Source organism: Microcaecilia unicolor, chromosome 4, assembly GCF_901765095.1.
Source record: "Microcaecilia unicolor chromosome 4, aMicUni1.1, whole genome shotgun sequence".
Classification (NCBI taxonomy): domain Eukaryota; kingdom Metazoa; phylum Chordata; class Amphibia; order Gymnophiona; family Siphonopidae; genus Microcaecilia; species Microcaecilia unicolor.
The window spans coordinates 18,532,810-18,547,774 of NC_044034.1; the positions used below are offsets into that span (position 1 = coordinate 18,532,810).

A 14,965-nucleotide genomic window follows, 5' to 3' on the forward strand; every position below is an offset into this window, starting at 1 on the left:
GGGGGGGCTCAGCACACAAGGTAAGGGAGCTATGCACCTGGGAGCAATTTTTGAAGTCCACTGATTACCGCCCAGTTAACGCGTGAGACTTTACTGCTAAATCAATGGGTGGCGGTAAGGTCTCAGGTCCAAAATGCATGCGCCAATTTTGGCGTTTATCCCATGCCCTTTTGAATGCTATCATTGTTTATGCCCCCATTCACCTTCTCCAGGAAGGTATTCCAGGTATCTGCCACCCTTTGTGTGAAAAGGTATTTCCCGATATTCTAGTTTACTTCCTTGCATGTGCTCTAGTTCTAGATTCCCTGTCTTTGAAAAAGGATTTGCCTGCTCATTAATACCTTTCAAGTATTTAAACCTCTGTAAAATTCTTCCCTATCCTTCCCTTCCTTTAAAGATAGAAATATTCAGGTCTGGCACAGACCCCATACTATTTCTGTTGTCTTCCTCTGAACCACTTCCAATGGTGGTAAATGAAATTCACTCGGATGAGGGAAAGGTAAGTACTGGAGTGCCTCAGGGATCGGTGCTGGGAACTGTTCTGTTCAATATATTTGTGAGTGACATTGCCGAAGGGTTAGAAGGTTAAGTTTGCCTTTTTGCAGATGACATCAAGATTTGTAACAGAGTGGACACCCAGGAGTGAGTGGAAAACGTGAAAAAAGATCTGCAGAAGTTAGAATGGTCTAATGTTTGGCAATTAAAATTCAATGCGAAGAAATGCAAAGTGATGCACTTAGGAAGTAGAAATCCACAGGAGACGTATGTGTTAGGCGGTGAGAGTCTGATATGTACAGACGGGGAGAGAGATCTTGAGGTGATAGTATCTGAGGATCTGAAGGCAACGAAACAGTGTGACAAGATGGTGGCCATAGCCAGAAGGTTGCTGGGCTGTATAGAGAGAGGTGTGACTAGCAGGAGGTGTTGATGCCCCTGTACAAGTCGTTGGTGAGGCCCCACCTGGAGTATTGTGTTCAGTTCTGGAGGCCATATCTTGCTAAGGATATTAAAAAAAATTGAAGCAGTGCGAAGAAAAGCTACAAAAATGGCATGGGATTTGCATTACAAAACGTATGAGACTTGCTGACCTGAACATGTATACCCTGGAGGAAAGGAGAAACAGGGGTGATATGATACAGATGTTCAAATATTTGAAAGGTATTAATCTGCAAACAAACCTGTTCCGGAGATGGGAAGGTGGTAGAATGAGAGGACATGAAATGAGATTGAAGGGGGGGCAGACAAGAAAAATGTCAGGAAGTATTTTTTCACGGAGAGACTGGTGGATACTTGGAATGCCCTCCCGTGGGAGGTGGTAGAGATGAAAATGTGGGATAAACATAAGGGAATCCTGTTCATAAGGAATGGATCCTCAGAAGCTTAGCGGAGATTGGGTGGCAGCACCAGTGGGTGGGAGGCGGGGCTAGTACTGGGCAGACTTCTACAGTCTGTGCCCTGAAAATGGTAGACACAAATCAAGGTCAGGTATACCTATAAAGTAGCGCATATGAGTTTATCTTGTTGGGCAGACTGGATGGACCGTACAGGTCTTTTTCTGCCGTCACCTACTATGTTACTATGTTTTTATATCCCTAGTGAGATACAGATGCCAAAACTGAACACAGTACTCCAAGGGGGTCTTATTTACAACTTGTACAGGAACATCATCTGCCAGTTATGCCTTTCTCTATGCAGCCTAGCATCCTTCTGGCTTTGGCCACTGCCTCATCACCTTGAGATCCTCAGACACTATCACCCTGTGGTCTCTCTTCTGGTCCATGCACATCAGCCTCTCTTCACATATGGCATACAGTTCCTTTGGATTTCTACACCCAGAATGCATCACTTTGCATTTGTTTGCATTAAAGCTTTAGTTGTCAAACTTTGACCCATACTTCTAATTTTTGAAGATCTAGTCTCATGGTATCTATTCTGTTGCAAATCTTTGTGTCATTCGCAAAAAGGCAAAGCTTTTCCTACTATCTTTTCAGCCATATTGCTCACAGTCAATGAGCAGAATCAATCCCAGGAGCTAATCCCCAAGGCACTCCACTACCTTTCTTTCTTCACAAGTGAATTCCATTTACCTCCACACTCCGTCATGTCAGTCAAGCAATTCTTCTCATCCGGTTCACCACCTTGGGACCCCCCCCCCCTACCCCCAAGGCACTTACTATTCTTCATTGGAAACTTTAAGTAAACTATCTTGGGGTGGAGAACTGCCTTTGTTTTTGTAGTTCTCCCCTGGAACCCGCAAGATGACTAGTATCCCTGACAGCCACACATCTCTATATTTAGCACTGCACTTTAACTACTGGGCTTCCCTTTTCCTCAACTACTCAGCATAGTCACAGAAAGAGGCTCTACCATGTAGATACAGGCCTTAGCCTGCACCTCAAACATCTTGCTGCACCAGACCATCTGCTGGAGGAAGAGAATACTGGAAAGTTCCAGGGTTGCACCACACCTTGGACTTGTGATGTCATCCTTGAATTGTCAGTGTTTTCTGCTCCAGCTGCTGGTTGGGGGATAACACTAAGCCATCTCAATTAGTCTAACAGGATAAGGAAAACTCATTATTTAGAAATATGAAAGCTTTTGCATTGCTGATCTAGGCATGCCGCCATGAGTAACTTGTCCTTGACTACACAAGGAGCTTGGAAAGTTCACTAATAACAGTAACTATATTGATCATGTAATGTAGATTCAAACTAGCATCTAGGTCCATCTGGTTGACTGCAAGTTTTGTAAATACAAATCCCAGGAGAAACACAGGCACTCTTAGTCGATCTGTCTGGCCGGGTACACATAGGAGCTAGATGCTCAGGTACAAGTATGGTAATACTGCTGGCTATGTATATCATTATAAAGCCTTGGGGGGGGGGGGGGGTATGGGAAACACGGGTGCTGAAAGAACTGGGGAGTTTGTATGCTTTTCCATCCATCTGGTTGACTATTTATTTAAAAAAAAATAAAGAGCACCATCATGCATACGATTTAAAAAAAAAAAGTCACATTCTGTGATTTATAACTATCTGGCAGTGTAGGCAGAATAAGTAGGTGCCGCTGAACATTAGGCAGTATATTTTTATCAATAACCCATGTACTCTCTTTGGAGAGTACAGGAATAACCGAGTATACACTTATTCAGATATCTGTAATGTTTATTCAAATAGCACATTCTGTAATACTATAGATTCAAGTAAAAAAAAAAAAAAAAAAAGCCAAAAAGTCCAAAATTGACAGATTTTGTTTAAAAGTATGCACATTTACTATACATTTTCCACACAGGCACCTGGATTGGCCACTGTTGGAAACAGGATGCTGGGCTTGTCCCAGTATGGCATTACTTATGTACTTATCTTTAGTAAACAGGCTTCTAAGTGTACACTAACTGCCCTGTGGCATTCTGAATTAACTAATATTTTCTTCTGAAAAGGTTAACGTGCACTGGAACTGCTCTTCAAAAGCTTTAAGGAAAGGCAGGGTGGCTTCTTCCACTGTGACTTCCCGGTCCAGCTCTCGGCTCAGTGAGGTGACACCTTTCCCTTCTATTCCACATGGAACAATATGCTCAAACCATGTTAAGTCTATATTGCAATTTAGGGCTAGTCCATGAGAAGTTATGTATCTTCCACAATGGATGCCTGAAAAAAAAAGAGCAAGAGATCCAGAAGTCAACGTCACATGTGCTGAAATTACAAGCATTTTATGCAGAAGCTAAAAATCTGACAAAAGACAGCAAACAGAAGGCCCATCTCAATCTCCCATTTTCCCTCCCTACCGCAACCCTGCTTCATCTATGAGCTTTCTCCTGTCCTGCACACAGCAAGGATTTATTAAACTTTATATTCTGCTTAGCACAGCCAAGCTCTACGGAGGTTCTAGGTCTCAAGCAAACTTCTGAAAGCAACAGTAGTGAAATAAATATAGGGGCTGTTTTACTAAAGCTTAGTGCATGCTAACGGACATTTGGTTACATTAAGCACCATGAGGCTCATACATATAAAATAGGGTACGCAACAAAGCCTCTCTTGTCCACTTAAATTGTTTTGAATATTGGGCCTATACTGTTTACTGTGCCTCAATTTGAGCTATGTGGAAAATGCAAGACTCAAATATAAATAAACTAGTAAAAAAGCCCCGTTTCTGATGCAAATGAAACGGGGGCTAGCAAGGTTTACTTCAGAGTGTGCATGTGGGAGTGTGTGTCCCTGCCCTCTCTCCCTCCCCCTCCCCCCTCTGAGTCCAGTCCTTCAGTGTTAAGTTTCCTGCTGTTCTGTGTTTTTGTTAGAGAGAGTGAGGGCATCTCTCTCCCCTCCCCCCTCTGAGTCCTTCACTGTGTGAGATTTCTTGCTGTGCTGTTTTCCTTCACTCATGGGGAAACCGGATATCTCTGGCGCTTCACACTTCCGGCTGGAGGCTTCATAGAACGTTGGTCTTGCCTTTTATATATATAGATACTTCCAACCTAATGGTTAGTGTAGTGGGCTAAGAACCAGGGAAATGGAGTTCGGTTCCCATTGCGGCTCCTTGTGGCTCTAGGCGGGTCACCTGGCTCTCTGTTGCCCCAGGTGCAGGATGGGTGCCAGTGTATGGTATGTGCACCGCTTTGATTGTAACCACAGAAAGGCTGTATACCAAGTCCTTTCCCTTCAACCAGGCCTTTAATGGAAGAATAAAATGACACTGACTGCTACTATAGCAGGACATGTTTACCCAATCCTACCCTAGCTAAGATAATGCTCGAGCACCTTTCTGACCTCATTTTGCAACTTTCTTTAAATTAATCCCCTTATTTTCCTACTCCTGTTACTTGATCTTATCTACCTATATGTTTCATCTTGGCTTATACTCTAGTCTGTCTATGAAAATGTTTTATTATGTATTGTTTTGACATTGTAATATAGTATACTATGCCATACTTTGGATTGTTGTTTGAATATTTTTACTGCTTTGTCTTGCTTATGTTTGACTTATTCTTCCTGTACACCGCATTGACTAAATTCCTTCAAAAAGGCAGTAATTAAATCCCAATAAATAAATTTAGTACATGCTAAGCTTTAGCAAAACGGTTTCATAGTGATCAAAATCAATATACTGAAAAATGGTAAAATTAGTTCTACCTGATAATTGTCTTTCCATTAGTCCCAACAGATCAATTCAGAGGCTTGTGGGTTATGTCCCTCTACCAGCAGGTGGAGATAGAGAGAACTTCAGAGGTTTACTATATGTGGTCATGTGCAGTCACCTTAACTTCAGTATTGTCGATACCAAAGCAGTGGAAGACGAAAGAGGAAGTCCTCTCCTGCCTGTATAAAACCCATGTAAGCTCCTCAACCGCTCCTGCGGGAGGGTAACAGAAGGTTTCCTTTATGTTTTGATTTGTTTTGCCCCCCTTTTTTTTTTAGCCAAAAATCAAATAAAGGAATCTGATGAAACTGAGGCAACTAAAAGAAAACACTCAACCCAGAACAACAAAGGGGGCCTCTGGATTGATCTGTTGGGACTAATGGAAAGAAAATTATCAGGTATGAAATACCTTCCATAGCGTCCCACAGATCAATCCAATCTGTGGGACGCTATGGAAGGTATTTCATACCTGATAATTTTCTTTCCATTAGTCTGGATTGGACTTGTGGGATGTACCAAAGCAGTCCTCAAGTGGGGCGGGGTACTACAACCTCAGCAGACTGGAGCAATGCTCCACAGGCCATGGTTACATGCGCTGCCACGTCAAATCTGGAATGCCTAGCACTGCCATGCCAAGCCTGCAAAGTCTGGTAAGGGAAGGACAGCAGATCAAGTGGGTGATCTTCAAAAGCCATCCACGGCAGGACAGAGGACCAAGTGGCTGAACTGCAAAGGGCAACCACGGAAGCCAGACGGGACTCGAAAAAGGAAGTCAACTGCGCTCTGGAAGAAAGTGCTACCACCTGCAACGGGAGAAACTGTCCCATACAGAGGCCAGCTGAAGAAATTGCCTCTCTCAGCCAACGGCCACTACGGCTCTTGAAGCCAGATCCCCTTTCTTGTGACCAGCCAGAGAACAGAATGAGGGTATGCTGGGAGGCATTTCTGCTCAGCAGGCCAGGAATCTGATGATCCTACCGCAGTGTGGGTGTTTTGTAACGAGCCGCTACCTTCCTATATACCTAAGGCTCTCCAAGTTCTGAATATGTCTGCTTCTGATCCTGCCACTGCTGCATCTGCTAATCTTAAAATGGTGAGCACTAGAAGACCGCTACAGTCTTTAGCAGTGCATAAGGCTATCTAGGAAGTCACTTCTGCTTAGTAGGTCATCCTAGGCACTATCCCACTATGCAGAGGCGTAGCTAGGTGGGGTGCAAGGGAAGCAGCTGCTCCCCTAAAAGGATTTTGAATAAAATGGCGCTTCTACAGTTTCACACTGACGCCTATTCTACAAAAGGTCTGCTCCTCCTGACATCAAAACCGCTATGCCCACATCTGCCAATTTAAAAATGGCGAGCCTGCGTGGCTTTGGAAAGGGTATTACCTTCTTATGGTCCCGAGCAAATCAAGAAGCAAACAGTTAACCAACGGAACTCGCTGGTCACTTCCAAACAGTATAGGAGTATATGGTGAACATCCAAGATGCGGGAAGAGAAAAAGGTGGAATGGGATGGAAGGCAGAAACCACCGTATGCAGAAAAGACAGGACTGTATGCACCAGTAGAAATCCAGAGGATCTGAAACGGATGAAGTTGGGAGTTCTGAGAACCTGCCTGGACTGGATTGCTAAAGAAAACTAGGATAGTCCGGGTGTCGTAAAGATAAGGGCGAGCCTGACCCGACCGAAAAGAACTTGTAAACATGTCCTCAGGATGATGCAGTCTATAAGTCAGCCAGATCTTCCACCAACTTCATGGAGTCCTCAAACAATAGTTGCCCTGAAAAGGGAGTTGAACCAGCCACCATTAGAAGCTGCATTCACCACCCAGCAGCGCAACCACATGAAATGACAGGCTGTGACCGCCAAAAATGTCTGCTTATTTGACACCCGAAACAAATCATAGAAGAAAACTGGCAACTAAGCCAGCCTCGACTCTACATCTGGCAAGTGAGGAGGCAGTCGACTGCCTGCTTTCTAGAAGGGATCGGAAATCTGTTGCCGCCAGCTACAGCACACCCTAGCGTCTACAAGCTACCGAAAACCACCTCCAGGGAGAGAGAACTTCTGAAATATCAGCGTAAAGCTGTGTTGAAATCACCCATTGAGACTAAGCTGGCTTGAAGGGAACCATAAAGATGGGGACCAAAGCAGAGAAGGAATCCCTGAAGTGGTCTGATATGGAATCAGGCCCAAGGGGGAGTGTCCAAGAAAGAGAACCTTGTGCCCATAACTTGAACCTATTCCCATATCCTGGACCTGGTAGAGAAAGTAAAACTTGACTTGGGTTGGCACCTGTTGCTGAGGAGCAAAAGGAAGAAAGGACTTCCCAAGCCTATATAGAACACTCTCCAATAAGCCAAGATTTGGAAACAACTGACTCTTGGTGACACCGATTACCAATCCTAAGGACTGAAGATGAGTAGGTATCTTGGATTAAATCTGCAGTCTCTCGTGACAGAGAGAGCCACAAATCAGCCAGTCACAAGGTATGGATGAACCTGCATTCCATCCTCATGAAAGAAAGCTGCCACTACCCCCATGACCTTGCAAAAATGTCTTCGGCGACGTGGAAAGGCTGAATGGCATGGTCATAAATCGCTAAGATTCCCCTGCAGCAAGGAGCACTGGGAATATGAAAATAAAAAAGTACGTTTCTTTGAGGTCCAGGGAGGCTAGAAACTCTCCCCACCAGACAGAACCATTACACACTGCAAGGTTCCCATTGTGAAAAGTTGAACCGTAAACACCCTAGACTCTTATGACGTCCAAACTCATCTTGAAGGAAGCTCCCTGGCTGGAACTACAAAGCAAAGGGAACTTCCCATTCCCCAATTGCAACTGGGGACAGACTCGACTGTGCCGAAAGGAAGGAACGTTAGCAAGGTGGAAAGAACGACCTGACAGTGTTTGAGCTTGCATGTAGACTCCAAGAAAAATCTGTAGTGAAGTCCAGGTTGTAACCACGCAATAGAAAAACTGACACATTTGAGCTGAGGTAATCTTGGTCCACTCCTCCTAAAACCAGTACAGGAGCCTGCCTAAGTTGTGAACTGAGACTCCATCATTGGAAGATGCAACAGGCATAGGTAGACCTGGAGTTAAAACACAGCTCATTCTATCAGCAGCCAGGTGGTTTGTCGTGGTGGAAGTGGAAACCCTGAAAGTGTTTTTCCTGGCCCCACAAAACCTACGACAAAACAAAGATGATTAAAAATCATCCTTAAACTCGTCCCTTGGTAATCTCAGAGACTTGGAAGTCCCTCAGGTCTTTACACAACTGCCCTAGATCTTCTCCAGTCCCAAGATTACTTCCAAAAGGCAGGTTGCCAAATGTGACTTGGAAACATCAGTGGTCTGAGACGTAAGCCAGCGTTAACTTCTTGCAGATAGGGACAAGAATTGGCTGGTGCAACTGTGCACTATAACTTCTGCGCATTGGAGCCAACAAGTGCAGCTGAGAACCAGAGACAGATGGCATAGCAGAATATGGCTGTTGCACCATTGCGAACTACAGATAGCAAGCTGCAGTGGGTCGTGAAGCAGCACCCCTAGAGCTCTGTGCTTACTCTCAGCTGATTGCAACAACTATTAAGCTATCTCTACACTGAAGTAGCTCCTGGACCACTCCTCATGAAATTTAGGTACCCCATACCATGAAAAAAATGCCAAAAATACCATAGAAGCAATTAGAGGTACCAGGTACGCTGCAGATACCAGGGTAGCTGAGGCTAGTATGCAAAGGTCCATATCAGTGTGCAAAGAGAGAGAAGGGCAATCTTTAGTACAGTAGAGTTCTGATAACTGTTCCAGGCAAGCAGTAAGAGAGAATGAAACAAAATATGCCCCAATGGAAACCTAGCTGAGCCCACAGTTTCTAACAGGATGGATAAAACCAGCCTTGAACCTGTAACCTTCAGGCTGAAAGGCCAGCCATCCTACGGAATAAAACTAGTTTGATGTAAACAGTACACACAGAGCAAATGCCACCGGTGCAGGATTACCATGGAAACTAAGAGAAACCGGAGAGGCCTGCACTAGCCTCAAAATGTAACATTTCTCACAGAAACATGGGGTCAATAGCCCTAAGCCTAACTAAACCAATTCTGAGAAAGGGGAAGAGGGAAAGAGTGAAAAACCAAGAGTAGGATTCCTAATCCGGATCCCTTTCTCCCCTCCATTAATGATGTACACACACCCTGAACCTCAAGGAGGGTCCAGAAATATTCTTAGTGCAAATCACCCAGTGAAGCACAGGCACCTCTATCAGAAGACTTTCAGACAGTCAGTACTTTCCAAGCTGCAGCTGAAGGCTCTCACTGCCACAGAACAGCTGCAGGGGTCTAATGGGTCTCTGATCTTGCCCCTGGAAAGTTGTGGGAGACTCAAAGCTGTGGGAGACCCGAGGACTCTCACAGGAGTCAGCAAACTGCCCCAGGCCTCCTTTATCAGAAGCCCTTAAATACCAAATATGAAGAAAGTGGGAATGATCCACCCCAGTTTCCCAGTTACATTTCTGAAAAGCCTACATATAAAATGGACTGAATCGCAAGCAAATCAGGCGCCAGGGCTTCAGCATTACCATGTGGAGCGGCAAGAAAGATGACACCCTCAAGTGCGCACGCACACCCAACAACTGCCCGCCAAAACGAGCCAGGAGGGAAGGAGAACACCGCTCCACGGAGTTGGGATGTACAGTGGATCTCCCCACCGGCGCAGATAGGATAATCACTACTCACCCCCCTTGGGAACCAAGTCGGTCCTCACACCATTCAGCCGGTACTAAAAAACAGCATGAGCTTGCCACGCTGGACAAATCAGACAGATTTGTTTTTTAAAAAGTGCTCAAACAGATTTTTTTTTTTTTTTTAAGGCAGGAGAGGACGCCAGAGCAAAAGAAACTTCAAACTCTTTTTAAAGTCTGGAGAGTGAGAATCACAAACCCCAGTCAGGCAGAGAGGACGGGTTGATAGGGGAGGAAGGGAGGGACCTGGCACCACCAGGTGTGCACCCAAGTCCCAGGACCAGGACACCTCAGACCCCAGAAACCTGACTAGACCCAGGGGACCAGGCCAGAAGCCGATTAATCCAGAGCTGCACACAGATGTCCTTCCGCCTGCTAGATAGAGAGAATACTGAAGTTAAGGTGACTGCACATGACCACATAAAGTAAACCTCTGAAGTTCTCTCTATGTCCACCTGCTGGTAGAGGGACATAACCCACAAGTCTCTGGATTGATCTGTGGGACGCTATGGAAGCTTGAATTACATTTTGAGACCTAAAGCAATAACAAGGTTGATATTGTTATCTAGTATATTGCTTACAGATTTCAAGCTTGTGCTAATTCAGCTACTCTGCTTGGAATGCAAAATACCTAAGCAACTGCCTTCTGAACTTCATTTAACAAGTGCATTCTGTTACATGTGATAATATTTTACTGTAGCTACTGTGATCTCTGGAAAAAATTGTAAACTTTCATGGCATGACATCAACATAAGAAAAAAAAAATCATGCAGCCACTACGATGTTTTAGAGAACATATCCCCAGTTCTACCTGCTTTTACATGTTATAATGCAAATGCGTTTATTTTCATATGCTATTTTAATGTTGGCCCCTATACTTTCTATTATGAATGAAACATCTGATAGAATTTTTTGTCATATGAATAAAATTCAGAAATGGGCTGTAGAACACATGCTTCAATCAAACCAAGCTAAGACAAAAGCGTTATCGTTTTCTAATTCTGTGAATGATACACCTCTCAAATTAGTCTTAAAGAGTTGTGTTAGCTTTGCATACGTGCGTGAATTACATTCAAAACAAGTTGCTTAGTTTTTCAGGTATTATACAGGAATACTTCTGAATTGTTCATTCAATTTTTTTCTCATTGTTTTTATAGTTCTATTAGAGTTTCTGAAAATTTATTACTGAGATATCTGGTTTATAAGAATATTAGGTATAAACGTCAGATAGGTTCTATGTTTTCTTTTCAAGCTATTACTGTGTGAAATACTTTACCAGGTTTAGTTGTTTAGAATCATATTAAGGCAGTTACTTAAGCTGAAGACCTTTTTATTTGATAAGTTTTATAATTATTCTTTTTTTTATTATTTTGTTATTTCCTGCTTTTGCAAATTCATCGTTGATATCCTGAAAACCCAACTGGCTAGGTGTGCCCTGAGGACTGGGTTGAGAAGTACGGCACTAACCTATGTGTTATGTATTGCTTTTCTAACACACACACATCTGCAAATTGTGCCCAATGCTCAAATTATGTGCAAACAATTTGCAAGCTGGAAACGTTCATAGAGGTGTGTAACAGCAGAATCAGTATTTTGCACACACATTTTACCAGCACCTGAAGGAGCGAGCACACATACATTATACACACATTCACTGAGGTGTGCTAACACAGCACTGTATTTAGGTCCACCAGCCGTAAGAGGGAGCTCTACTGTTCCATCCAGGTGCCCTGTGCCAGATGGAACTTGTATGAGCTTCCCAACCCGACTTTCTGGCATTCACTGTTATCGGAAAGGGAGCTCCAAAGTTGCACAATCTGGGGCAGGGGTCCCTTCTTTCATTGCTACCCAACCCCCTCCTGTCTTCTAGGCACTTCAGCACTAAGCTGTTCTTTTCTGCTTTTCTCCTGAAAGCAGTCTGAAGCCTTCTGTACCCTCTCAATTTTTGTCTGTTAGTTATCACTATCCCAACCTACCTTTTTTCCTATTTGATTTACTGGGGGGGGGGTCTTTATTTAAGCCCCCGCCCCCTTTTCTCTTTTTAGGATAGCAGGGTGCCATTCTAGAGAGGATAACCTCACTTCTTGGGATTTTGGCCAAAACCACCTAAACTTTCATTGCCTTGGCAATTTACGAGTCAATATTCAGCACGCTGATCTGCTTAGCAGCACTGCTATCTATGAGGCCCTTCTACCAGCTGCAGTAAAAGGGGCCGTGCGCTAGTGACTGTTTTTGCCATGTGCCAGGGCCCCTTTTACTGCAGCGGGTAAAAAGCCCTCCCAATACAGAAACAGCTGTGCGTTAAGTTTGTACTTGCCACTGTGGTAATGGTAAGGGCCCCCGCACTAACCCAGCGGTAACACCCTAAGGAAATATTTTTCCAATATTCCTGCTAGCGCTGGAAATGCTGCATGCCGGGTGTGGAACTACCTCTGGTGCCTGCACTGGAAGTGCAAGATTGCCGCGCAATAACCCTTTATTTATTGCATTTGTATCCCACATTTTCCCACCTCTTTGCAGGCTCAATGTGGCTTACAATACATCATGAATACTGGAAATACATAAGAAAATATACATTTAGTATTACAGAAGGATCGTGGGAACATGATAATAAAACATAATATTAGTTTAACAAGTAAAAGTTGTAAGACATTTCTGGATATATGTATAGGTTTAGTAAAAGGGCCCTTATACGAAGGATACCGACTCAGATAACCACCTGCCTCGCACAATCCCGTAGGACTGGAGCCAACTCAGTGGGTGCTGAGCACCCCCAATATTGAGCAAGTCCCTTCACTTTGTCCACAAAGAGGTAATCTGTATTGGGCTCCTCTTATTGACCTATAAGTGCATTCACTCTGCACCCCCTCACTACTTCTCCACCCTCATCTCTCCCTACACTCCTTCCCTAGAACTCCGTTCACTAGGCAAATCTGGCCTAACTGCACCCTTCTCCTCCATCGCTAACTCCAGACTCCGCTCCTTCTATCTCGCCGCACCTTATGCCTGGAATTGGCTTCCTGAGCCATTACGTCTAGCTCCATCCCTGGCTGCCTTCAAATTTGGGCTAAAGGCCTACCTGTTTGACGCTGCTTTCGACTCCTGACTTGTCACTTTTATCTTATCCTTATGTGTCCTTCTCTTCTCCTTTTTGGTCCTGTTTGTCCTGATTTAGATTGTAAGCTCTTTTGAGCAGGGACTGTCTTTCTCCTTCATGTTCAATCGTAAACTACTACTGCTACTTAACATTTCTACAGCGCTACTAGGGTTATGCAGTGTCCCTGCTCCAAGGACCATACAATCTAAATGACAAAATGTCAAGTTGGGGCAGCCTAGATTTCCTGAATAGAGGTAGGCGGTTAGGTGTTGAAGGCGACATTGAAGAGGTGGGCTTTGAGCAAGGATTTGAAGATGGGCAGGGAGGGGGCTTGGTGAATGGGCTCAGGGAGTTTATTCCAAGCACAGGGTGAGGCGAGGCAGAAAGGGCGGAGCCTGGAGTTGGCGGCGGTGGAGAAGGGCACTGAAAGGAGGGATTTGTCTTGAGAGCGGAGGCTATGGGTGGGAACGTAAGGGGAGATGAGGGTAGAGAGGTAGGGAGGCGCTGTGTACGACTGGTAGCGCTATAAAAGTGATTTATAGCAGTAGTAGGCTTGGCATCACCAATGATTCTGAAATGTTGGCAACTACACACTGGGGACCAGTGTTGCCAGGTGGGCGGTTTTCCCGCCCAATTGGGCGGTTTCCGTGACCCGCCACGGGAAATTTTTGCCCGCGGCGGGTTGCGGGTTTTGGGCTTGTTTTGGGGTCTTTCAGCGGTTTTTTTTGCGGTTTTTCGGGCTGCGGGGGCAGGGTTAGTGACGTTCTGGGCGGGGCCGATGATGGGGAGGCGGGGCGGTGACGGAAGAGGCGGGGCCGATGACGGCGGGGTGGGGGTGTCAGGGGCGGGGTTTGACTTTGGGCTGGTTTTGGGCTCGTTTGGGTGGGAAAAAAATTTTCCCCCTGGCAACCAGGGACTCAATATTACTATTTGGATAGTGCAGGCATTGCCTGCCTTATCTGGATCTTCTTTAAAAACCAAACACACAGACCACCAGGGACTCAATATTAACCTGGATTGTAAACCCAGCCTGGAGCTCCCCTCCCCCAGCGTCCTCTCCCTCACCGATGGCGCAGATCTTGTCGTCCCCTACCCAGACGCCCGTGTGCGGGGAGCGTCGGGCCTGCAGTCCGAAGCGGCGGCACAGGCCGATGGCGGCGGCCTCCAGCCCGGCCACGTAGAGGCGCAGAGGCCGGCGGAAGGCGCGCAGGTCCAGCAGCGGGTAGCAGACCAGTTGGCCGGGCCCGTGGAAAGTGACCAGGCCTCCGCGGTCGCTGCGGTGGAAGTCGGCGCCCAGCCCACGCAGCCGGGCCTCCTCGCTCTGCGGGTAGGGCCCGCGCCGCAGCCCCACCGTGTAGACGGGCTCGTGCTCGCACAGCAGCAGCGCGTGAGGAGGAGGCGACTGGCCGCCGTCTCGAGCCTCCAGGTGCCGGCGCACGTACTTCTGCTGCTGGGTCAGCGCCTGCGCGTACGGGAGGCGACCGAGCCGCAGCACCCGCACCACAGGCCGGGGCGGAGGTTTCATGGCGGACGGTTACATTGCCTTTCCCGCCAACTGTAGCTCGTGTGAGGAGGAGGAGGGGGTGCCCCCCCCCCCCGTTATTCCTCGTTTGGGCACCAGGGAACCCCTGAAAACTTGCATTAAACAAAAGTAAATCGATGCAGGATTCTATCTACCTAGTTCATTTTTTGGTACCACCTGACTCTCTCCTATAATCCCAGATCCAGTACAGTAGTTCAGGGCAGGCTTGGGTTTTGGCCCCACTGCATGCCGGGAATCGTAGTTCCGCTTTTCTGATGGAAATCAACAGCAGAAATACGACTCCCGGCATGCAGTGGGGGGCCGAATCATTCTGTCAGGTTGAACCGTCTGAGCTAAACATTTAGGCTTGCTTTATAGCTATTTTGAATGCTGTTTTAGATTGTTTAGTTTGTAATTTTTTTTATTTGTATTATGTATTTCTCATTATTTTTTATTCTTTATTTTTTTAGG

The 14,965-nt window shown here is 45.7% G+C and overlaps 1 protein-coding gene across 1 annotated transcript; it reads right to left on the minus strand.

The window, feature by feature from the left end:
* Nucleotides 1-3,003: 3,003 nt before the first annotated feature.
* On the minus strand, nucleotides 3,004-14,551 carry LOC115468348 (putative lipoyltransferase 2, mitochondrial). The gene is made up of 2 exons (XM_030199993.1): nucleotides 14,038-14,551; nucleotides 3,004-3,647 (listed from the first exon to the last, which is right to left on the minus strand). Exons 1-2 carry the CDS (start codon nucleotides 14,495-14,497, stop codon nucleotides 3,415-3,417), a joined length of 693 nt encoding a protein of 230 aa, XP_030055853.1. The 5' UTR covers nucleotides 14,498-14,551; the 3' UTR covers nucleotides 3,004-3,414.
* Between the last annotated feature and the right edge of the window lie 414 nt (nucleotides 14,552-14,965).

What these genes read in the sequence shown, in the direction of transcription:
- LOC115468348 (XM_030199993.1), bottom strand. Translation starts at nt 14,497, where the DNA reads ATGAAACCTCCGCCCCGGCCTGTGGTGCGGGTGCTGCGGCTCGGTCGC. An exon ending in CGACAAGATCTGCGCCATCG is followed by an intron (nt 3,648 to 14,037) that starts GTGAGGGAGAGG and finishes TTTTTTTTTCAG; the next exon opens with GCATCCATTGTGGAAGATAC.